The sequence below is a fragment of the Ursus arctos genome, unplaced genomic scaffold (assembly GCF_023065955.2).
Source record: "Ursus arctos isolate Adak ecotype North America unplaced genomic scaffold, UrsArc2.0 scaffold_1, whole genome shotgun sequence".
Taxonomy (NCBI): Eukaryota; Metazoa; Chordata; class Mammalia; order Carnivora; family Ursidae; genus Ursus; species Ursus arctos.
Window position 1 is genome coordinate 56,181,049 of NW_026622763.1, and position 25,289 is coordinate 56,206,337.

Consider the following 25,289-nt stretch of genomic DNA (forward strand, 5'->3'; position numbering starts at 1 on the left):
GTTGTGTGCTCTAGTAGTTTAATGTAATTCAACATGAGAGTGATTAGGTTCACCAGATGGCTCTTTTATATAAAAAGATAGTCTCTCATTCCTCTTTCATTAGTCTTCCCAGTCCTTTCTCATGAAACAGGTTTAAATTTGTTTAAGAACCTTGTTAATTGATGTTTGAAATTTGCAGAGGGGAGCAGGAAGTAGGGGATGGATATTGCTACTTTACTATAAAGCAGTTTGAATCTTAGTATACTTTTTTGAAGTGGCTGCTAAGAAAATGGTGAGTTAGTAGTGTTTAATTTCTACGCCCTACTATTGTTTATATCTCGTATTTTAAGGTAATCCTGTCTGGAAGATAGATTTCTGAAAGCTAAAAGAGAGAGAGAGATTGAAGTTACAGAAAACTAAATTTGCAGGGAAACCTGTGATTCAGAAAAGCAAACCCAGATCACTTTTCTTCTCCTTTGGGATTAATGAATTTAGAATGGACATCGATTTCTTCCTGTTTTAGATAAGAAAATGCATGTTTTTGTGTGGTTTGTCACAATTCCAAAGTGGAGCAGATCTCCCCACCGCCACCGGATGTTAGAACAGGATCTAAAGAAAAATGGCTTGACATGGGACTGCAAAGTAGGACTTTTTCTCATCTGATATAAGAGAGACAGGCCTACTAAATGTCTGTACCTGTTACTTCTCATCAAATACCCGCTTAGAATGCACCTTCTCAAGAATTCCAAGCTCAGGTCTCTTGCACCCTTTGCTAGTCTTCACTGTCCTTTCCTTCTGCCAGTAGGCCCAAGATGAATTGTTCCTATTTCCTATCTCACTAGTGTTTTTTTCTTTCTTGGACTCAGTGTCTGACTGCTTGATATCTACCTGAGGTATAGAATCAGATGTTTTCCTCCATGCACTTACCGTAGCAACTTTCTGACTTGTTTCCTTCTTGTTTTGGAACTTTATTTGACTTCCTATCCCTAACCTCAAACCCGTATATATCTAACCCAGAATTATATTATTTCTTCTTTTTCACTCTCAACTGCTTGACTTATTATCTTTTCTCATTAACAATTAGTAATACAAACCACCCCCCCCAATTTCATTTCATTGTACCCCGTCTTGAAGTAGTTCTAGACTAGACCTGCTCCTGTCAAGTGTTTGCCACTTCTCTGGGTGATACTAATTTGTTTATATGCAACTATAATTCTAAGTCAGGAAATTTGATTTAGACTTTACATCCTAGCCTAAAATTGCTTTACAGTAGTTATATAGCACAAGGGTACATCTATGCTATATTATTTACTTACTACTAAATCCAAGCAAAACTTCAGGGGAAGGAAGAACTTAACTCTAAAGATGTTAATCGAAGCAATTAGAAAATTGATTCTTCCAGAGGAGGCTCAAATAACAGAGGCTCAAATCTGAGTCTTGGGCAACACCGTGGTTAAGGGCTTAGCAGCCTGAGACCAAGGAGGTGTAATTACGGTATTGAGCAGAAAGAGAAGTTAATTATCCGTTATGACCCAAGAAAGTCACATGAAAATATGCTTTTCTTTCTATCTGGTTTTATTGAGGAATTTTCTTCATGCATACGTTGGGAGTTTGTGGTAAGTTTTCTTTGGTTGACTAAGAACAGTTAAAATTTAATTTCTGTCTGATGATGGAAACAAGCAAAATTAAAAGCTCTTTAATAAAGTTAGTAGAAAACAGTAATCATTCATGGTCTTTTAAAATAAGAATGACTTTCACAAAGCAGAGTACTTGGACTGAATTATATGTTCTAGGGGATTAGTTCTAACTAGATCACCAAATACAATTTCCGTAGATAAAACTACTTTCAAATTGAAATGGATAGTTCATAGTAGTAAAACCTTACCTGTTTTCTTGTAATTGTCTATATATCTTGCTTCATAAACTTTAATATTTCTCTGTAAGTATGTTTTGTCTCATTTAAATTATAGGTTTCGTAAAATAAACACTGTGTCTAATCCTTCATATACAATCTGCACGAGTATTCAAAACACTTGGTATTGGAAGATGTAGTCAGTCATTATACATCTTTATATGTGAATTAGACTATAATGACATGAATATATGGATAAGAATATATGAATAAGATAAGAGCATTTTAAGTATCTTGTTATGCTTGTGAAGCTTATTAAAGTTTATTTAAGTTTGTTTTTCATGGCTAATTCTTTGTTCTTTTGTCAGTATGGGTAGAAGTAGTTGAGTTCATATGAGTCAGTTTTATTAGTTTGATGGATAAAAGTTTGAAATTAATGACCAAACTGAAATATTAAAAGTGTTTTTAGGGCACCTGTGTGTGGCTCAGTGGGTTAAACCTCTGCTTTCAGCTCGGGTCATGATCTCAGGGTCTTGGGATCGAGTCCCACATCGGGCTCTCTGCTCAGCAGAGAGCCTGCTTCTACCTCTGTGCCCTCTCTTTCTGTCTCTCTCTATCAAATAAATAAAGTCTAAAAAAAAAAAAAGTGTTTTTAGGTTTTTGTTATCCAAGCTTATTCTTTTGACAGCTCTTTGATACATTTATGATAAATTAGATTAAAATAAAAATGAGATGCAATGTAATATTTGTTAATCCGTTAAGCAGTTATCTTGGGGCAGTCATATTAGTTTGGTTAGTTTTATATATTTTTAATAAATATATGTGATACATATTGACAGTTTGTTCTTTAATTACAGTGGGTTGGCAGCTGGAGAAGATAATGGACAGAGAGGTTATTTGCTGACCTATGTCATTGCATACATTCGAGTAAGTTATCTCGTATTTCCCTTGTCAGTTTATGTTGCAGACCATACTTTTTCTTTGAATGAATAAAATTATTTTCTTAAATTTTAACCTAGTGTGATGTGTCACATCATTTTACATGAATGTAGGACTAGCTACAAATCTTCAGAAGCCCAGTGAAATCTTCCGTATGTGCTTTTGAGGAATTTAAAAATTTATTCAGGTCATTTTGCTCTGATTGATTCATAATCTGTTTTAAAGATATATAGTCTTTCTTTAACTCTTTAAAAATTGGTATTTAACTTGGTTGCAAGTAGTAATTGGCTCACTGGTGATGATTACTATATAGAATTAATAATTCTAAGTAAAATAATTTGTATTTGAGCTCTAAAATTTTTCTAATTCCAGATTTTCTGTTTGTGAGAAACTTTATTAGTCATGTTAACCAAGAGTCTACTATACTTATCAATATGAAAGTATTCTTTCAAAAGTTTATTCATTTATTTTGTTTTGTTTTTCTACTTTGGCTGTAATAAACTCAAGTTTTTTAATTGTTTTCTGTTCTTATTAGGGTTACATTTTGAAAATATAGCTTGTTTATGTAATTTGAAGGGTCTTATTTTAAAAGGTCATTTCTCAGATATACTACTGAGAATTTGACTTTCCCAAATACTGAATTTTCTGAATATTCACTGAGGAATTGTTCTGAAGGAAATACTTACATAAACTTATATAAAATTTGTTTTTACTTCCCTAAGAAAGCTTGAATTGTGTTCTCATTTTAAAAATAATTTAATCCTTGGTAAGATCTAAATTTTAGGTTGCAGTGAATTTAAAGCATATGTTTTCCCGGGCACCCCATTTTCCCATGCTGATAAGGAAAATTACATTTATTGCTTGTACATTATGTTAGAAATTGTGATTAAGAGATTTACAGATCATGAAAAGTAATAGATGATTTTAGGTCTTATTAATAATGTTTACCTCCATGGACTGTTACTACCCCAAGCTCTCCCATAGTAAGCATTTGTATATATACAAATTTTTGTTTTGGGGGCATTTTCTCTAAGTATATTGACCATTTTCCCATAATGCAAAATTTAGAATTCTAGAAAATGAAATGTAACTGTAAGAAGTACAGCACAGACACTGTTAAAACTGAATCAGAAGCAATTTTGAGATTTGGGGGTGAGAGTGATTATTTGTTTTATCTTACTTTTTATTTTCCCAATGTTTAATACCTTTGTCACCAAGTATATGTTTACTGCATAAATGAATGTAGAGGAGAAAAGCCACACATTTGGGGATTTTTCTTATCAACCAATGGTAGAGTTGAAGTGATTCATTTTGCTTGCAGCGAAACTTGTATTGATTTTTCTACTTATAATAATTTTCTTTCCTATCTTTGCACTTCTGTGGTGGCTAATGAATTGTTCTTTCCAGTTTTGATATTAAAACAGATTGTATTCTGGTTAAAGAAATTTGTATTATAAGTTACTTACCGAACAAGAATTATATCTTGTGTGTTACAAAATGTATTTTCCTAGCAGAGGTGCTTCCAGATAACTATCTTACTTAGTTACTACAAAGAGAGGCACTATATTTTCTAATTTGTTTTTAAAGAAAAGCTGATTTCAGGAAAGGGAGATATACCCTCTTCCTTTAGTCCTCCTTCCCCCACTTCTCTGTTGCACTGGTCCTTCCATCCTGAAGACCACTTTTTAATGTAGTTTAATTTGCTGTTTAGGATACTAAAAACTCTGTTCTACTATCCTCTACAGTTCTTAGATAGAGACTCCATTCCTTGGAGAAATATTTAAATTCCTACCATGTGTCAGGCACACTGCCTGGTGCCAAGGGTACAGAGGACAACGAGACAAAATTCCTGTCCTCCTAGAGGTTATAGCTCACTCTCAGGGCCACTTGCCAGTGCTTTTATGGAGTGGAAAGTAAAGAGTAGTGCAGGTTACATTAGAAACATGTAATACTAAAAGTTATATGAAATACTAGCAATATTACAATAGTATTGATTCTTCTGCACCTGTTGTAATTTCTTGATTTTTGTATATATGTTTTAACAGGACTTGGGTTTGGAATACTATGTATTAGGAGAGTCTTTTGAGACTTCCGCTCCTTGGGACAGGTAAAATATAATAAAATGCCTGATATATTTCAAATATGCTATAGAAGTTGCTGAAATAATGTATCTTTGTGCACGAATATACAAATTTTTAAATCTTTATAAAGGAGCACTTTTATTTAAATTAATATCTTTGGGGCACCTGGGTGATTCCAGTCAGTGAAGCATCCGACTCTTGTTTCAGTTCAGGTCATGAGATTGAGCCCCCGCATCGGGCTCTTAGCTCAGTCTGCTTGAGATTCTCTCTCTCCCTCTCCCCCTCCCCTCAACTCGCTCTCTCTCAAATAAATAAATCCTTTAAACATTTAATTAATATCTTCATCAGAATGTCATATTTACAAACCTTTTTTCTTTTTTGGGGGGGGTTTGAGACAGATTTGCCTATGTCCCATAGAAGTAGAAGGTATTACTGAAGTCTACATTTTAAAGAATCTTATTGAGGATTTAAGTGTCACTATATAGTTTTACTAGCTTTGGTTTAAATTTTTAAGTGCCTAATATGCTTGTATGTTCTCTAAAAAGTCCCCCAAAATTATAAAACCAGTGTTAACCTCCTTTTGTAATATGATTTAGCTTTTGATATTTGTATGGGTATTATTAAGTAAGATTTCAACTTGTATTTCAGTGATTTCTAAAAGAAATCCAGCTTAAGATATTATGTACAACTTCTTTTTTTGCATTACACACACATACATACAGATATTGGTTAGGGAATTGATAATAAAAAGTGATGAGCAAATGTGAAGTGGTTTTGTTAAAAATGGGCTTTTGAGTTAACTCAGTAATAAAAATTCTTAAGAAGACTCTTAGTATATTTTCATTTGAATATGACTTACATTTTACTTTTTCTTTATAGAATCTACAAATTATTTTAAATCTTCAATAAAGTAAATAAGATATAATAAATCCCCATGAATCCACTTATTAGATATTACATATTTTAACATTTTTGTTCTACCCTAACCTCTTTTCTCCCCTCCCCCAGAAAACTGCTTACTTTTCTGCATTCATTCTTTATCTACTATGGGTTATAGCTTTTGGTGTATGGCTATTCCATGCATTGTAAAACAGTAATCAAATGTATAGTACCAATCTGTTACTCACAATTTTTGATGCTATGTTTTAACAAGGGGATAAATCTTGTAAATAAAAAAAAAAATCAACTTATTGACATCTGAACTTTTGAACAGCAAATATCATTTGATAGCTGTTCATAGTTGTCTCAAAGACCATTTTAGTCTTTTATACTTTTCCTTGCTGAGGAAGGTAGGTTAGTATAGTATTAACTTCTTCAGCATTATGAATTTCCTCATCAATTACTATTAATTGATGATTGCCATTTGTCTTTTTATCTTGCAGCTGTGGAAGCTAATCACGTACTATCTTCACTTTTTAAATTTTCTTGTGTATTTTTATGTATTTATTTGACTCACTGATAATATCTGTTTTATACAGGGTTATATATTTGGTTTGTTTTCATTTAAAACAACGTCAGCTGAAGTTTTCATAAATAAAATTAATGGAAAGCAGCTACATTCCTGACATAAATTTACTTGTTGCCCATTTAGCAACTTGCTTTTTCTTTAAGACCATGTTTAGCAGAAACCCATGGGATCAGAGTCTTCAACTCTCACTCAATATTAGGTTGCTAGGACTTTTCATGCATAAGTCTCTTAAGAGATTATTGGTCTTACTAGTTTTTGTGTATTTCTCCGTGGCCCTAGCAAAATGACAGTACCTGTTAAGTGCTCAGTGAATATTCTGCATAGAGTCTTATGAGTGAATTCTGGAATGGTGTAAGAATGCAGCCTATAAAAATAGCTGTCTTAAAGGTCTGAGTTGGAGGTTTAAAGATTTTGGAGACACTAGCATGAGACTTGTGATTAAAACCAAGGGAGTAGATACAAACCCTTGTAGATAATATAGATGAAGGGGAAAAAAAAAAAGAGGGCCCAAGAAGGAATTCCAGGGAATCCTGAAATTTAAGGGATGAGTATACAAACAAGAGCTAGCAAAAGAGAATAATATCTAGAAGATTTGGAGGAAAACCAGTGATATGAGAGAAGCCCGGGGAAATTTTTTTCAAGCAGGAAATTGTCAACAGGGTTAAATTTGCTAATAGGTCAGGTAAGAATTTAAAAGTATACACAGTTAATTTTCTCTCCCATAGAATGATTGGTCCAAATGGACTGAACTTTGTACAAGTTCTTTTTTTTTTTTTTTAAGTTTTTTTATTTATTTATTTGACAGAGATAGAGACAGCCAGCGAGAGAGGGAACACAATCAGGGGAAGTGGGAGAGGAAGAAGCAGGCTCATAGCAGAGGAGCCTGATGTGGGGCTCGATCCCATAATGCTGGGATCACGCCCTGAGCCAAAGGCAGACGCTTAACCGCTGTGCCACCCAGGCGCCCCTGTACAAGTTCTATGAAAGAATGCTTTCAGCACTCCCTCTGTACAAATCATTTCTGGAAAGTATCCCATTAAAGGTTTTAACCATTCAGTCATGTTCTTTGTCCCATCTTCTCCTCATTATTACTGTAGATTATTATTGTTGTTATGTAACACTTAAATTCTATTTTCTAGAGTCATGATAGAGAACTTGTTTATAAATTTATAATCTTCATTAACCCCTGTAGCTCTTAAAGCTTAGTAGGTTTTATTTATATTTAAAGTGTTTGTTTTATAAGTTGGATTTTCAAAATAAAGACACAATAAATTCCAATAATCCAAATACTTTTACAAGAGGTATTTTAAAAACATGCATCCTTATCATTCCATAAATGAGGCATAGATAACCTTGATAAATCATGTTTGCCTGCAACTCTCATAGAATTAAGCAGAATTTAACTTAAGAGCACTGTTTTGTAAAATCAGAATTTCTAAAACTTGCAGATATTATATTAAAAAAAGAAAATTTGACATGCTAATACAATAGCTAATAAAATACTGAAATTCTGTATTTATATTTTAGCATATATTCTTTGTTCTTACTGGAAATATAAGTAACTTTAATGTGTTTTATAAAGCATAATCCATGTAAATGGTACTGTTTTTATCAAATTGGTTCTCACACGGTCAAATCAGTCTTTAGACTAGAGATGGCCAGCCTTTTGAGTCTCTTTGTTATCTTTTCTGTTCTCCTGATTCTAAACAGACCAAGGTTTAAAACACAGAGTCAGTGTCTGTATGTAGCCAGAATGTTTTTTGGAGAATAAGATGGCTTATTTGTCCCCTAGGAGTTTTATTTTCCAAAAGAAATGGAATATATAGTAATAACAAAATATACAGCTCACATTAAAAAATAGATTAATCTTTTGTCAGTCAAATCTTTTGTCCCTAGATCTCCACCCTAGAAGCTTTGATTGACATCTGTTTTCTATTTCAGAACTTTTTCCTGAGCATGGTTCCAAAATATGAATACGTCACCATTAAACCTCCTCCAGTCCAAAATAGGACCTTAAAAATTATATCAAAAACTAAACAACAAAAGAAATCAGATGCCTTCATATTTTAAAACAGCAGTATTTTGTAGTCTAAATGTAATTTGGTGAAATATGGATATAGTCTGTGTGTTAGTTAATGGTGATGTTCTCAAGTCAGTTTCTTAGTTTTGACAAATCTGTCATGGTTAATATGTTAGCAATAGAGGAAACTAGGGAAAGAGCAACTCTTTGTACTGTTTTTGTGACTTTTTTATATCTAAAACTATTTCATATTAAAAGTTTATTTAAAATATAGAAAAAAAGATTAATATTGCTAAATATTATCAATCCCCTCTTCCCTTTGTTTCTTACCTGTCTGCTTTCATTGGCTTTTTTTTTTTTTTTTAAGATTTTAGTTATTTATTTGACAGAGATAGAGACAGCCAGCGAGAGAGGGAACACAACCAGGGGGAGTGGGAGAGGAAGAAGCAGGCTCATAGCAGAGGAGCCTGATGTGGGGCTCGATCCCATAACGCTGGGATCACGCCCTGAGCCAGAGGCAGACGCTTAACCGCTGTGCCACCCAGGCGCCCCTCATTGGCTTTTAATATCTAAGTCTATTATAGCTTTACACATAGTTCATGTCCAGTAAGTCTTTGATGAACTACATTTTAGCTCAGTGCTTGACAATAGGCTATTGGACATTTGAGTATAACATGATTATTGATTATTTTTATATTAAGGGAAACATCACATGGGCACAGATTGGTATTCCTATAAACCCAGAATTGAATTTTCATCAACATGTTCGTTATGGCTTTTTTTAAAAGCTTTTACTATCTTGTAATTAAATTTACTTTGAAATTGGGTTTGCCTAAATATAAGAAACCACCTTCAGGAGGCTTGAGTATGCTCTTCTGACTTCTGTCTTTCCTGTGGCAAAAAAAGAAAGAACTTTGCTCCTTTGAATTTATGAATGGATGGATGACAGATAAATTAGCATTTATTCAAATTTTTGTAATTTATTTTAAAACTTCATATTGTGTTCAATGATGTTTTCTAGGGTTGTGGATCTCTGTAGAAATGTAAAAGAACGAATAACAAGGGAATGTAAAGAGAAGGGTGTTCAGTTTGCTCCTCTTTCTACCTGCAGGTGAGTTTTTTGTTTTTGTTGCTCTTGTACTACTTATCCTGAAAAAAAACTCCACGTTTTTTAATTAATGGAAAAATGTGGTTTGCCAACTGAGGGATGTCTTCAGTCTATTCCATTTATCAAGTTTTCCTAAACTTCCCTTTTGCTACCTTCTTAGGATTGTGCCACTAGGATTTTAGAGCAGTCCTCAACCCTTTAGGGGTAGAATACCTTTCCGTAAGTGAGCCTTCTACACTACTGGGACAGCATGACAGTGCAGAGCCAAACCTTGGAGCTCCTGGAATAAGTAAAGGACTCCCTCTTCATTCACTGAAACTATAAATCACATATATATTCAAGAAAGTATATTTTAATACACAGTCAACATAGCTTTTTCTTCAATAGACAAAACACTTTTAACCACTTTATTAGTTATTGATTAAATGAATGGGCATAGAATAAAGGAATCAGTGGAGCAAAATATCCAAATGAAGATTAACTCTTGCTTTCAATAGATCTTTCTACAGCAATTGGAAATGTTCTTATCTGACCTGGCTATTACGGTAGCCACAAGCCACATGTGGTTGTGGAGCTGTTGAAATGGGACTGTGGAACTTTATTTAATTTCAAATAACTTAAATTTAAAACACCAATGTGGCTGGTATCTTCCATACTGGGCAGATAACTGAAGGTCTTGTCCTTTTTGTTAAATAGCAGTCCAAAAGGAGGTTTTCTTGAGAAGGGGCACTTTGTATTCAATCTTTTCTTATTGAAAGACCTGTATAAATCACCAGATTAAATGTATCAAGATTGAATCAAGCATTTGACTCACCTATAAAGTTATAGAATTAATTGAAATGAAGAATAAAGGGAAATTAGGGGAGATTATGTAGAGGGGATCCTTAAAGTAAATGATAACAGTAGTAATCTAGCACTTTAAAATTTATGAAACATTCTAGTTACATAACTGCCTCTCCTTTTTTCTCTCTGTGTGTGTGGTTTTCAAGAATATAACTTAATATTTATTATAGATATAAACAAAAAAATTACAATAGAAGCAAAATTATAAGTTAGGTAATTTGAGAAATAATGTAATATCTTTATTGTTAAGTGCCCCTGATGCGGGACTCTAAAACAACAGATATGCTTCACCAAAACACCATTTCTGTATATTTCTATTCGTGATGCTTGTTCTCATTTGCCTGGAATCACTTAATCTCAGCCTGGGAAGGCAAAGCTGGGCCTATTCCAGCCCAAGAACCAGGCCCAGGCTGGCCGACTGTATGGCCATGGCAACTTCCTGCTTACTTTTTCAGTCTCTTTGTTTTGTAACACTGCAATGTGTCTGACGGTTGAAGGCACTATTCTGCTGTTTATTAGTAATTCAATCTCTTTGAGCTCTAAGTTTATCATTAGTAAGGCAATGGTAATACCATCTACTTGATGAAGCTTGTGAGTCTGAAATGTGAAAGCATCTCTATATGAATGCCATTGTATTGTGAGATCATTACATGAAACTTGAGGTAGACAACCTATACTAGTGCTAATGAGGGAAATTTGGGTATTGTTTTTCTTCTCCAATGACAAATCTTCATGAAGGCATCCAATTGTTAAGTCCTCTTTGATATTTTAATACAGCATGATAATTTGCATATATTTGCTTTGCAAGACTAGAAATATTTCTATACTCTTCAGACTGCTATCTCTTCTGATTTTTTTCTTTTTTCTATCTTTTGTATCCTTATCTTATACTTCCCTACTACCAGATTGTGTTTTTTAGTTCTACTTATTGCCCCCCATTGGGACAGATACCTTTTGCTAAATTTTTGTGCTTCTGCTGGGGTAAGAAAGCAAAATTCTAACATGAGAGCTGAGGAAAGCATCTTTCTTATACATTCATTAAATGTTCATGTCAACTAGAAGGATCTACTCGAAATTGTGTTTTTTGCTTCTGTGTGGGAGAGAGAGTCCGGGTTTGAAGACCATTTCAGGAACTACTGAACCTATGTATTAACATGTTTTAGAACAAGTATATTCGGGGTTGGATCCAAGAACATAAAAGCTAGAAATGTGGATTTAGAGATTATTGACTGGTCATTTGATATATCTAAAGGAAAGGAAAATAGGGGCTTTGTTTTGTGCAATAAAAAGCTTATAACTTGGTAAACCTACTGGTGGCCTAGTGACTAATCTTGGAGAGAACTTTTCCAAATAAATGTGTAAGAATGTACATGTTCCTTCTTTCGTTCTTTCTTTCTCTCTTATTTAATTTGGAAGTATCTTTTGAAGTAAGTCTTTTATTTTAAAGTGTAAGAAAAAATTTTGTGTTCATTTATATTATGAACCCAAATTGATGCCCAGTTCTTTTGATAGTCTGGTCTATCGGGCCTCTTAATATTATACAGAAAGCAAATCAGGCCTAATAATCCAAAAGTCATTTGTTACCAGTAAAATTTGAAACATTTTAAATAATGGAATCTATTTTTTTTTGTAGTTGAGAATTTTTTTATTCCTTTGTTTTATCAAATAGCGACTTAATAGATTTTATCCCCTCTTCCTCCTTCTCCCCCACCTCCCTATTTATCTCTCTAGACTTCTCCCTTTCCATTATGAGAATATCATTGTGACAAACCATTACTTACTGAAAGTTATTGGGAAGTAAAATATTCTGCCTCAGGACACCTACCAGAATAGCACAAGTATTGGTTCTTCAGAAGGAACTCATAAGGCCTAACTAAGTTTCTTTATTATGTATTGTAGGTAGATAAACTGAATTTGACACATGTCATTTATTAAGTAGCTTTTTTTTTAAGAATGATTGTCTGATTAAAGCTTATATGCTCAGCTTCCGTGATCATTTTATAAAACCAAAATTTAGAATGTGCAGTCTAGTTATTTGAATGGTTTTGGTAAGTAGTTTTAAATATAGTTCTTACATCTCGTACTTGATAAAACTAACATTTAACCAGAGTTTGATTTTAGTTCAGTTTGATTCGAGCTGCTGAATAGTGTGGCCAAGGAGATTATTGTGTGTTGGATGTAAATGTTGAATGTATGAGATACATTTTTTAAACTAGTTTTTTAAAAAGTTATTCTAAAATTAACTTGAAATAATTATAGCTCTCATTGAAATCAAAGATCCCAAGGCAAATAACTAGCTGTAGGGTGCCTTTATTGAGTTCATTTATTTCATTTCTGTTAAAATGTACTTTGTGTACTGGAATAGAAATTCTAACCCTAAATTTTCTGAAGAAATTTTATGGGAAGGAATTCCTGGCCAGTGAGTCTAACGTAAGAAAAGAACTCCACAAATTTTTTTAGAAATTAAAGACTAATATAATGACTTTGGCAGGCATGCTATCACTTGTCCAGATGATTTTGGACGAGGTTGGTGTTTAAGTATCTTAAATGATAGAATTGGTCTATTAAAAGGTGTAGATCTGGGTCAGTTTCTGAAGTAGATCCAAACTGAAGTTTTCCAAAAAATGTTTATTATTTTTACTTTGTCTTTGAGTTACTGATAATGAAACTTTGTTATGACTTTTAGAAGCCTGTTTATCTATTGAAAACTGAACTCTGTGGTATAAGTCCTAGATCTGTTGGAAGGTAGCAGTGCTCTATTAATATTTAGTTGCATTTTCTATATATTGATATTCAAATACAAATGATAAATATTTTACTAATTGCTATAAACTCATTTCACTCAGGTATCCTTTCAATTTATTTAAATTTAGTTATTCCTAAATGATAGTGCCCTCATAGTTAAAATGGTTCTCCAGTTTTTCTTAAACTTTGTAAATCTGGTACTTAAAATGTAAACATTCAAGGGATCTTTTTTATGAGTGTGAATTAACACTAGAAGAAGCACACAGCTGGCAAATTGACAGTAGCATTGTTAAACAGTTCATTTCTTCTGTTCTGAGGCACCTAACATTTGGCCTAAAAGGCCATTAAAATTTTAGATTAGATTCTGTTTGTATTGTTGTAGTAAAAAGAGTATTTCCTCTGTATTTGCTCCTTCTGTTAAATTAAATTCTTTGTAGGAACCTCTGTAAATTGCACTCACAGATCTGACTATGATTATCTTAGCCCTCTTTTAAATGCTTCACCTAATTGCATTTGAGAGCCCAGATATATATCATATATATGATTTAGTAATCTAATGTGCTTGGTATCTTTTGCAAACACACATACAACATGTGCACATATGGGGCCCAGAGTGTAAAACCTTCAGAGACAGTATTTTAAAGCCATGTCACTGCATTTGATCTGATCATTCCATTTGTTTCCAAAGTTCTTAATAATTATTAATGTGAAGATGCTATATTTAACCCAGCCTGATCATTTTTGGTATTTGGACATTTCTCTTGTTTCTGAGGTGTAAGTTCTCATGCCTATTTCTGTTGACTTTGAGGAAGTTTAGAAGGCTTATAATGGATTACCAAATTCCATCTAGACTGGGGACTACTTTAACTTCGCTATACTTTGTAACCAAACCAAGCCAAAGCAGTCTCTTTTGAGGAGGTGGGGCTTTTGTTTATTTCAGGGCAATTGGAGAAATATTTGCATTGTTTTTAATTTTTTAAACGCTTTGGGTAATAACCCAGACTTAACCAAAAAAAGTTGTTAAAAACAGTACAAATAGTCCCTGTATTTCCTTCATCCAGCCAATCTCCATTCCTTCCATGGAGTTAAGAGTCTGGGTAGAGAATGAGATTATGGCTTAAGCAAATCTAAATGATTTTACCTTTACGTTTCTAGATGTTAAATCTGATTTCACTTAACTTAAAGCCTTGCGGGGATTGTCTGTTTGTTTTTTAGGGTGACGCAGACTTATGATGCAGGGGCATGTATCTATTTCTACTTTGCCTTTAACTACAGGGGAATAAGTGACCCACTGACTGTGTTTGAACAGACTGAGGTAATTTTACATATATGAGTGTACTCTTTACATTCTTTTATTAATTCAAATAAACTTTCCTATCAGTTTATGAATTTTAGTTTGAGTCTCTTTAATCAGTGGCTTACCTGGTTGGTAGTTCATAGAAATGAGAAGCATATTTGGTGCACTGAGTTGTATACTGAATTGTGAGTCTAAAATTAATAATATTCTCTAGAGATATTAGAATTAATATTCTGAAATTAATATTCCGTAGCTTGTGATTCTTTGGTTGCTATTTACAGTATGTAAGACCTGATTAAATTAAATAGGACTGTAGGAATCCTTGATATCACTTCGGCAATTCACCCATTTGCCGATGGTGGCTACAGTTGAGGTCAGCAACCCTAATGTTCTTGGTGTGTGTTGCTGTAATGTCCTCATTCTAAGTTTATAATTTTCTGTTTCCTATAGCTATACATAGGCCATTGAGGTTCATTTGCTGCCAGTTTCTGTTAACATTTTTTGAATGGCCTTAAGATTCCAATTTTCATTATAAGTATGCCTAGAGTTGAAGAGACAGACTAGACTATGGAGAAACTGGGAGGAGACTGGGTTTGTTAAAACCTCAGGTGGGCTAGTGTTTAAAACCTAGTGTCTTAATGTTATTTCATGCCTGCCAAAGGTAGCACCATGCAGTGATTTTTCAGTGGCATGCTTTTAGACTCAAACCATAACAGGGTTTGGTTGGCTCCCTCCTATGCCTCCTTTTTTTTTTTTTTTTTTTTTAACAGCTTTTTTGAAGTATAATGGAAATACAGGGAACTGCACATATTTGGAGTGTACAATTTGATGAGTTTTACATATGTTTACACTTATGAAAATATCGCCCAATCAAAATAATGAACATATTTATCACCCTCAAAAGTTTGAGTACTTTTCCATTAGGTTAGCCTTTCAGTGTTTTGGTTGTCCTCTGGCTCCTCAAAGGCCCTGTCCCTGTGCTACTACAAGAGTGAACTTACTCCTTTTTCCCCAATCCAAACTGCCATTCTCTAAGCACTACTAATTTCAAGCAGTTATTGCTTTATTTAAAATTATTTGTTTAATTAATGTAATAATTTACTAAATTTAAAATAATATTTAAAATAATTTGTTAGAGGATATAATGCTAGCATTTTTTGGATTCATTTGAAAAACGCTAAATCCTAAGTGATGAGAGTTCATACAAGTTACTTTGCAATGAGATGTGGTCCGTCTGTCCTGCCTGGGCCCTCTTCTACCCTGGCCTAACTCCTGATAGTTTATACACACCTGAATAATTTTTGAGAGCTTCTAGGCACTATAGATATTTCACCTCCTGGCTGGTATATACTCATGAATTGAATATAATTCTACTTCTGTTCCCTTTTTTTCACTCTGCACCTCAGTCATTCTCTATTTTGCTTTAAGTGTTTATTTTTCTAACCTTAGTGCTCTATAAGGAGATTAACCAGGGCCAAACGTTAGGAGGAGAAAACAAGGGTTTTTTTTAAATGTCCATAGGTCTGACAATAATTTGACCCAGGACATTGACCTAAGAAATATTCTCTATAAGGGCTCTTCTAGTTGATCTCTGATAGCTTTGCAAGTAATTTTTGAATCTGATGCCCAGTTTATGACATTTGGCGAGTAATTTAACCATCTAAGCCTCATTTTCTTTGTGAAATACGGATAATTGTAATTATTCCATAAGGCTATAGTGGAAAATAAATGAATTACTACAGGTGAATTGCTTAGTGTACTTTTGTAGACCTAAAATAAGCAGTTAAATGTTAAAATAAGCAGTTAAAATAAATGTTAGTTACTAACACTTGTTGGTATAGTGACATGTTTACTTCAGAGTAGGACTTGACTGTCTTCACAAAACATTTTATTATTATTAACAATGTAGTGCTGCTGAGTTGATCATTTTGTCTTCTTTTTCTTTTCTAGAATCTTGAAGTGACTATTGTAAACATGTGACCATTCACTGGAAAAAAACATATAAAGCTAGGCTGCATATTTAATTGTTTCTTAAATGTAGTTAACCAAGAGAAAGGAAAATTAGGCTTCTAGTTTGTTATTTAACCCAGGAATTATGTGCCTCCTTTGGGAGCTGGGTCTTACTCTTTCACTTCAAAGTGAATCCTAAGTAGCAACTATTTGTTGTGTTGTTTCCAAATACAGGCAGCAGCTAGAGAAGAAATCCTTGCTAATGGAGGGAGCCTGTCGCATCATCACGGAGGTAGAATTTCTAATATTCCTACTGTTAAAAATAATTGGTTTGATAAAGTGCTGGGGAGAGCCACAACAGTATGCAATTTGAGGCACCTGATATTTCTTGAGAGTTTGTATGTCTGTCATTGAGGTAGCCTAGGTTGTGGTAGTAACCAACAGAAGAAATATTAAACATTACTGTTTTTCTTTTCAAGTATAAAACCTCTGTTTCTCTAATTTAGACACTAAGTTAATTACTTGCCGTGCCTTAGATGTTAAAACAGAAATGAGTCAACATTTTGATTTCCGCATCATAGACATTTCAGTTTCTCAGCTCTTGCACGTAAATCACTTTGACTTTCTGGTTGTTTTTATACTTCCTGATTGTAGGTTTTTAACACATTGTCAGTATCAGGTAACAAAAATATAGGTCAGATCATATTACAATAAACCTTCTGTAATTTATGTGCCTTTTCAGGTTCTAGGCCTATAAGTCTTTATTTGTTAAAGATTCCCAAGTTTGATGAAATGATTTATTTTTAGAATAAATTGGCTTGAACTTGAATGTAGCTAGGTTTGATTGCATATTAATTTATTAAGAGATTCTGCCTCATTTAAATAGAAATCTTTTATTTCTATCATATTTCTCGTATTTTTATTTTTTGTGTGCTCAGAAATTACAACTGCATAGAAAAAACTCTAAACTCCCTGGTTTCTTCCAGTGCTTAGAAAAAGTAACTAGGTAAGCCTAAATACAAAGTATATTCATATGTGCTGGTAAAATGAAGATGCTCCCGTTGCCAGCTTGCCCTCTTCTAAACTACTAAATATTGGAGTGTCCTCCAGGACTCCGCCCTGAGCCGGTTTGTTCTGTGTTCACTCCATTGGTGATTACCTCAGTCCTAGGACTTAAAGACATGCTGATGATTCTCAACTACCAGAAAACATCACCACCACGACATTCTAGTTCAAGTCACTATTTCTTCCTGGTGAGACTGCTGCAGTAGCATCTTAACTGGTCTGTCTACTTCCACTCTTTCTCCCCTACTCTCATTTCTGTTGCTGCCAGAATAATCTTTTTCCAAAACTCAGTGTTTTCTCCTCATACTCAAAATAAAATCCAAACTCCTTATCAGGACCTTCAAGGATATACATGTGTCTATCTCTCCATCCACATCTCTTACTACTTTTTTACTCTACTAGCATTGCCTTTCTTGCTATTTTTCGGACCTACCAACCCCCTTTCCCCTGCAAGGTCTTTGTTGTTTCTTCTTTTTCTGATGTTCTTTCTTTCTCTTGTTTTTCTGCCAGATATTTTCATGGCTCACTTTCCCCATCATTTAGTTCTCTGATAAAAATGTCACCTTCTTAGAGGTATCTTCCCTGTTCTCTTGTTTAGTTTCTGTGTTTCTAATTTGAGTAAGTTCAATGAGGTTACTGACTTTATCTTGTTCATCACTGTGTTTGCCAGTACCTAGAACAGTGACTACTGGCTCTTCTATGTAGTAGATGCTCAATGAATATGTTAAGTGAGTGGATGAGTGCCCAAGTGCTTACAGAATTTGGGTCAGTTTTGCAAATTCTCAAACAGCTCTGAATCTTTCATATTAAAATGGCTATAGTCTCATTGTTAACTTAGCTTCAAACATTTAATGGTCAGGCCTTGTCGGATTATAGGGTCATGTTTAATCATGAAAAGGCTCAGTTTATTCCATAATATTTCTGAGAAAGTGTATTAGCAGAGCCAGTTATTTAGTAGAAAAGCAGGATAAAATAATGTGCATTTCTCTACAACTGCATAACAGCAGCCATTTTAGTGTTTTTCCATAGATGCATTATGTATGTAAGGTTCCATTCAAACTTTGTCTTAAAGCAAATAAAAGGTCAAGAGGCTTGTAAATAGAGGGGAAAGAACATAGACTTTGGAATCAAATCTGTATTTGACTCCTGGCTCTTGCACTTAACTAGCTGTGTGCCCTTAGGAAAATAACTTCTCTGAGCTGGTGTTCTCTTCTGCAAAATAGGAATAATAGTACCTATCTTGTATATTATTAAAAGAATTACATGTGATAATGTATGTAAAGCATCTAAGGTGCCTTGCATATAGTAGGTGCTTAAAAAAAAAAAGGCTTAAAAAAATAGCAATAGACAACTCCAAATGGAAACTCCGGTTTATATTCTTAACCATTGAAGAAAGGGTTACAGTTTATGTGGATACATTCATACATTTAAGGGATATGATACAACGATTGTCCTAACATATTTTCAGTTGTAACCTGCAGTTGGTCTCATTCTATAGGAAGTTCTATTATAATCTATATGAAAGAGAAATTTCCTTCACACTCTTGGCTACAAAATATGCTATACAAAAATGTCTATTTTCATAAATGCCTCCTACTTAAAGTTAATCATCTAATTTGTAAATGTCAAATATCCTGTGCTGTTCAGTATAGTTTCATAAAACAGAAACCTTTCTATGTAAGTTTGAAGTAGAATGGGTTTAATTGTCCTGCTAAACTTAACTAATGACAGAGCTTTTGAGAGATCACTTCTTTTTATGTGAAGGAAAGATTTTCCTTAATTTGCATCCTGAACCTAAAACTAGTTGACCTCAAAGTGTCATCTTTATTTACTGACCTTCAGGCAGTGTCTTGACATTCTCAGTACCATTTTTGATTCGAGAGTAGAAGGGTTGTGGGTTGGGAGAATATTGATGCAATTTCTCTTAGAGGGTTTGGCCTGTAATTGTGATTAATAACAGTTGCTTTCGCTATCTGGAAACAGACAGGCTGGTTTGTCTGCCTACAATCATGCTGTGATAAATGGAGCTATTTTAACTCTGGTTTTGTGTATCAAAGAAAACAGATGTAGTCTGGAACTGGAGGCTATAGGAAATACAAAGCCTGCTTAACTTAATCTTCATACTGCTTGTTTTTGTAACTGACGAGCTGGTCAGTTTAAAGAGTTTGTATCAGCCATGTACTCAATTTCAATTTATGACTTAAGTTTTTAAGTTGTTCATTGGCTAAAATTATACCTAAGTCCTTGTCAGGAAGTACAATTCTTTGATTAAAAAAAACCAGTCTTAGTTTAAATATTGGTGTCTTTACCTAGCCAAAATTATTTCCTATTGCTAGAGAATAATTGTGGGACAGCGGCTCCAAGGTTGTTTTTTTTGTTGTTGTTTTTGTTTTTGTTTTTTGTTTTTTTTGTGGTCTTAACAGAATCCAGTAGTATCAGAAACTTTAAAAAAGAGACTACTCAAAAGAAGCAGCAAAAGATTGGCTTTGAAGCCCTTTGTTAAAACGATAGTGTGAAATAAAAGACATATATATTGGAAAGGAAGAAATAAAATTCTTACTGTTAGTAGATGCCATAATTGCCTATGTAGAAAATCGCAAAGAATCTATAAAATCAAGATCAGCAAGATTGCAGAATTTAAGAGTACACACAAAAATCAATGACATTTCTAATATTAAGAACAAACCTAGAGAAACCGAAATTTAAAACACAATACCATTTCCAGTTGCTTCAAAGAAAATGAAGTGAACATAAATCTAATAAGATTTGTACATACTTAGGCATAAATCCAACAAAATATTTACAGGATCAGTATTCCGAGAATTATAGTATGTTGATGAAAAAAAAATCAAAGGAGACCTAAATAAGTGGAGAGACCGTGTTCATGGATTGGTTGAAAACTCGGCAGAGTGAAGACGGTCATTTCCAGATTTATTTATTTATTTGTTAAATGCGATTCCTATTAAAATTTCAGCAAAATTTTTAGTAGACATAGAAAAGATTATTCTAAAATTTATATGGCAAGACAAAGGAACTAGATACCTGAAACAATTACGAAAAAGAAGATTAAGTCATAGGAATTTATCTACTTGGTTTCAAAACTTTATATTATAGCTCTAGTAAAATCAGGACTGTGCTGTTGGAGGAGAGAGAGAAACATCGTCAGTGGAAGGGAATAGAAAACTCCCATAAGTATGTCCAACTGATTTTGACAACAATACAGAAGCAGTCCAGTGGGGGGGGATATAGTTTTTCAACAAACAGTGCTGTAGTAAGTGGACATCCATAAGCCCCCCACACCAAAAAGAATCTTGACCTAAATTTCAACATCTTATACCAAAATTAACTCAAAATTGATTATGGATTTAAATGTAAAACATAAAATAATAAAACTTTTAGAAGAAACTAGGAAAAATCTTCAGGGTCTAGAGTTAGGCAAAGAGTTCTTAGGCTGGTCACCAGAAGTACAATCCATTAAAGGAAAAGTTGATAAATTGGATCTAATTAAAATTAAAAACATTTGGTCTGCAAAGGACTCTGATAAGTAGATGAAAAGATAAGCTATGGAGAAGTAGAAAATACGTGCAAATCGCATGTCCAACAAAGGCCTATGTCTGTAATATATAAAGAATTCTCAAAACTCAAGAGTAAGGTGCAAACAATCCAATTAGAAAGTGGGCGAAAGAGCTGAAGAATCATTTCACTGAAGAGGATATACAGATGGTAAATAATCACATGAAAAGAGGCTCAACATCATTAGCTATTAAGAAAATGCAAATTAAAGCCACAAGGGAAATCACTACACACCTATCAGAGAGCTAAAATTAAAAAATGCTGGTGAGGATATGAAGAAATTAGATCAATAATACATTGCTGGAGGGGAATGCAAAGTGGTGCAGCCACTCTGTAGACACTTTGGCAGTTTTTTTTATAAAATCAAACATGAAACTACCATTTAACGCAACAGTTACACTCTTGTGTATACCAGAGAATTGAATACCAGAGAATTAAAAACTTACACTCACACAAAAACCTGTGCATGAGTATTCAGGGCAGCTTTACGTGTAATAGTCCCAAACTGGAAATAGCCTAGATGTCCTTCAGCTAGTGGTTGTTACATCCATACCATGGTCAACTCCTCAGCAATAAGAAGGAACCAACTATAAGTGCATGCAACAACTTGGATGACTTTCCAGGGAATTATGATGAGTAAAAAAAGCCAATCCCCAAAGATTACATACAGTGTGATTCTGTTTCTAGGAAATTTTTGAAATGACCGAATTATAGAAATAGAGAACAGATTAACAATTTCCAGGAGTCGGTTGTGGGGAAGAGGTCACTGTAAAGCAGACAACACAGGGATCCTTGTGGTGATGGAATTGTTCTGTATCTTGACTATATCAATGTCAGTATCCTGGTTGTGATTTTGATCTTTTGATGCCTACCAGATGAGTATAGCCTTTCCAATACTGAATATCAGATTACCATAATATAGCAGAGAGTTTGTTTTGTACTTTAATTTTTTTTCCTTTGGTTTCTTCTTTGTGACTGGCTTTTTCTCACAAAACTTATTAGTTGATTATAATATTTTTCCACTGAAGAAATGTTGTAAATAGATTTCAAGACCAGACAGTAAAAACCAATTTAACCCATAATTTCACTGAACATTTAATTATTACAGCTATATCATAGGATAAACAGATTTGAGAACTGACAGAAAATCTGTTGTAAAGAATGTATTGATCCCTGTGCCTTTCCACGTATGCAATTACAGAAGCTACCTGTTGTAGCTTATGCCCTCAGGTGTATCACCATCATAGAATAGGTGGCTTAGATACTAACGCTTCTCTTTGGACCTCTAAAGAGAACTTTCCCTTCCCAGCAATTTTATATCCAAGACTCTTCTAAGTAAGATGTTCGCTAGTCTGAGAATGCCTGTACTACATTATTAGATTGTTAGAAAATAATTAACTTTCGTAGTTTCATGTGGTTAGCTAACAGTTAATATTTTCAAAATGCTCAACATCAGTCAGCATCAGGGACATACAAATCAAATGAGATACCACCCCACACCAGTCAGAATGGCTAAAGTTAACAGCTCAGGAAACAACAGATGTTGGTGAGGATGCAGAGAAAGGGGACCCTCTTACACTGTTGGTAGGAATGCATTTTGGTACAGCCACTCTGGAAAACAGTATGGAGGTTCCTCAAAAAGTTAAAAATAGAGCTACCCTATGACCCAGCAATTGCACTACTAGGTTTTTACCCAAAGGATACAAACATAGTGATTTGAAGGGGCACGTGCACCCCAATGTTTTAGCAGCAGTGTCCACAATAGCCAAAATATGAAAAGAGCCCAGATGTCCCTCGGCAGATGAATGGATAAAGATGTGTGGTGTGGTGTGTGTGTGTGTGTGTGTGTGTGTGTGTGTGTGTAAAGTGGGATATTACTCAGCCATCAAAAAAAAAATTCTTACCATTTGCAATGACACCGATGGAACTAGAGGGGATTATGCTAAGCAAAATAAGGCAGTCGGAGAAAGACATAATATGACTTCACTCATCTGTGGAATTTAAGAAAAAAAACGGATGAACATAAGGGAAGGAAAGGAAAAATAAAAAAAAAAGATGAAATCAGAGAGGGAGATAAACCGTAAGGGATCTTAACTACAGGAAACAAACAGGGTTGCTGGTGGAGGGGGGGGGTGGGATGGGGTAACTGGATGATGGGTATTAAGGAGGGCACGTGATGTAATGAGTACTGGGCATTATGTGCAACTGATGAATCACTAAACTCTACCTCTGAAACTAATAATACACTATATGTTAATAGATTTTAAATTTAGAAAATGTATAACAGAAAAAAATCCCTATAGATATTTTCAGATGTGAATCTATCAAAAGTGACTTTAGTTAAAAATTTTTTTAAATGTTGTTATGTGTTGTCTAATACAAAACCTACTAGGCTACTTGTGGCTATTTAAATTTAAATCAATTAAAATTAATTAAAATTAGGGGCGCTTGGGTGGCTCAGTCCATTAAGCATCCAACTCTTGATTTCGGCTCAGGTCATGATCTCAGGGTAGTAAGATCGAGCTCCATGTCAGGCTGTGCACTGGGTGTAGAGTCTGCTTAAGATTCTCTCTCCCTCTGCCCCTCCTTCACCTCTCTGTCTTAAAAAAATGATAATTAAAATAAAAAATTCACAGGGTGCCTGGGTGGCTTAGTCAGTTGAGTGTCTGCCTTCAGCTCACGTCATGATCCTGGGGTCCTGGGATCAAGCCCCGAGTGGCGCTCCTTGCTCAGCTGGGAGCCTGCTTCTCCCTCTCCCTCTTCCTCTCCCTGTTGCTTGTGTTCTCTCTCTCTCTCTGTCTCTCAAATAAATAATAAATAAAATCTTTTTTTTTTTTTTAAAGATTTTATTTATTAATTTGACAGAAAGAGAGGCAGCAGAAGAGGAACACAAGCAGGGGGAGTGGGAGAGGGAGAAGTAGGCTTTCTGCTGAGCAGGGAGCCCGATGCAGGCCTCGATCCCAGAACGCTGGGATCATGACCTGAGCCGAAGGCAGACGCTTAACGACTGAGCCACCCAGGTGCCCCAATAAATAAAATCTTTAAAAAAATAAAATGAAATGAAACTAAAAATTCATTTCCTCACTTGCACTAGCTACATTTCAAATGCTAATATCCACATGTGGGTAGGGGCTATGATGCTGAATAGTGCAGATAAAGAACATTTCTATCATAAGAGGGATAGTGCTGTGAAGCTTTATTGAATATATATATATATATTGAATATATATATATATATATATTCATATATATATATTCACCCACTGGCTAGAAAAATGGTGCAAGAAATGACCTACAAGTTTTTTTCAGTAGATATTGAATTCAAGTTTTTAGGAGTTAACTTTTAAAATGAAGTAGCAGTAGTCATCAGTGCCATTGATGTTCTCAGATGTAACTTCCGTCTATCACTTTCTCCAGAATTTCTCTCAGTTTGGTCAGTAGCCTCAAATTTAGAGCAAGTTCACCTTGCAAATGGCAATAAACCATTTGCTACTAATCCAGTTGGTTGTAGCAGTGGAAGTATGTTGCCCTTATGGAAATTGTTTGGGCTTCTAAGACATAGCCCCTTGGAAGCACATAGTCTAGGATTTCATTTTGGCACTGCTGACATTTTGGTCCAGATAATTCTTTGTTCTGGAGACCGTTCTGTGCATTCTGTGCATTCTAAGATGTTTAGCAGCATCCCTGGCTTCTGTCCTTTTCAATGCTGGTAACATCAGCCCAGTTAGGACAACCAAAAATGTCTGTAGACATTACTACATGTACGTTGGAGGGCAAAATTGCGACCACTGAAACCACTGATAGGTAAATTCCATTTTTAATTTAAGTGGAAAAAGAATTTTCCCATTAGTTGTGATAATGTTCAGCATTTAGCTGGTCTATAATTTTGTATCTTTTTTTAAAAGATTTTATTTATTTTATTTTTTTTGAGAGAGAGAGAGAAAACGAGGTGGGGGAGGGGTAGAGGGAGAGGGACAAGCAGACTCCCTGCTGAGCAGGGAGCCCGATGCGGGGCTCAATCCCAGGACCCTGAGATCATGATCTGAGCTGAAGGCAGACGCTTAACCAACTGAGCCACCCCGGCACCCAAGTTTTTATATCTTTAAAAATATATCTAAGACTCTTAAATACCCAGCTTAAGACTTTGGGTATCATATATTTAGGATAACTGTGAATTGTGGAGTACAAGGTCCCTGTCTTGGCTTTTTGTAGCTCTAGTGTTAGCTCTCAGACTAGGTTTATACTTCTGGAAAATCATAAGTCAAAAGAATGTAGTTGAGTCCATAGTCATGAATATCCCACGTCAGATAATCCAGGTTCAGAAAGAGGCATAAGCTTCATGTGGTAAGAATGTATATATGTCTTGTCA

General features: G+C 34.5%; 1 protein-coding gene across 15 annotated transcripts in view; it reads left to right on the forward strand.

The window, feature by feature from the left end:
* Window positions 1–25,289, forward strand: part of AGPS (alkylglycerone phosphate synthase) — a 203,268-nt gene that overhangs the window by 169,504 nt on the left and 8,475 nt on the right. For 14 of the 15 annotated variants that reach the window (XM_048214157.2, XM_044381449.3, XM_026492470.4 and 11 more), the window contains 5 exons: window positions 2,689–2,758; window positions 4,816–4,877; window positions 9,361–9,450; window positions 14,251–14,350; window positions 16,517–16,574. In XM_048214157.2, the coding sequence (XP_048070114.1) occupies window positions 2,689–2,758; window positions 4,816–4,877; window positions 9,361–9,450; window positions 14,251–14,350; window positions 16,517–16,574 (380 nt within the window). The remainder of the gene's footprint in view (window positions 1–2,688; window positions 2,759–4,815; window positions 4,878–9,360; window positions 9,451–14,250; window positions 14,351–16,516; window positions 16,575–25,289) is intronic. The other variant, XM_026492469.4, reaches the window with a different exon arrangement.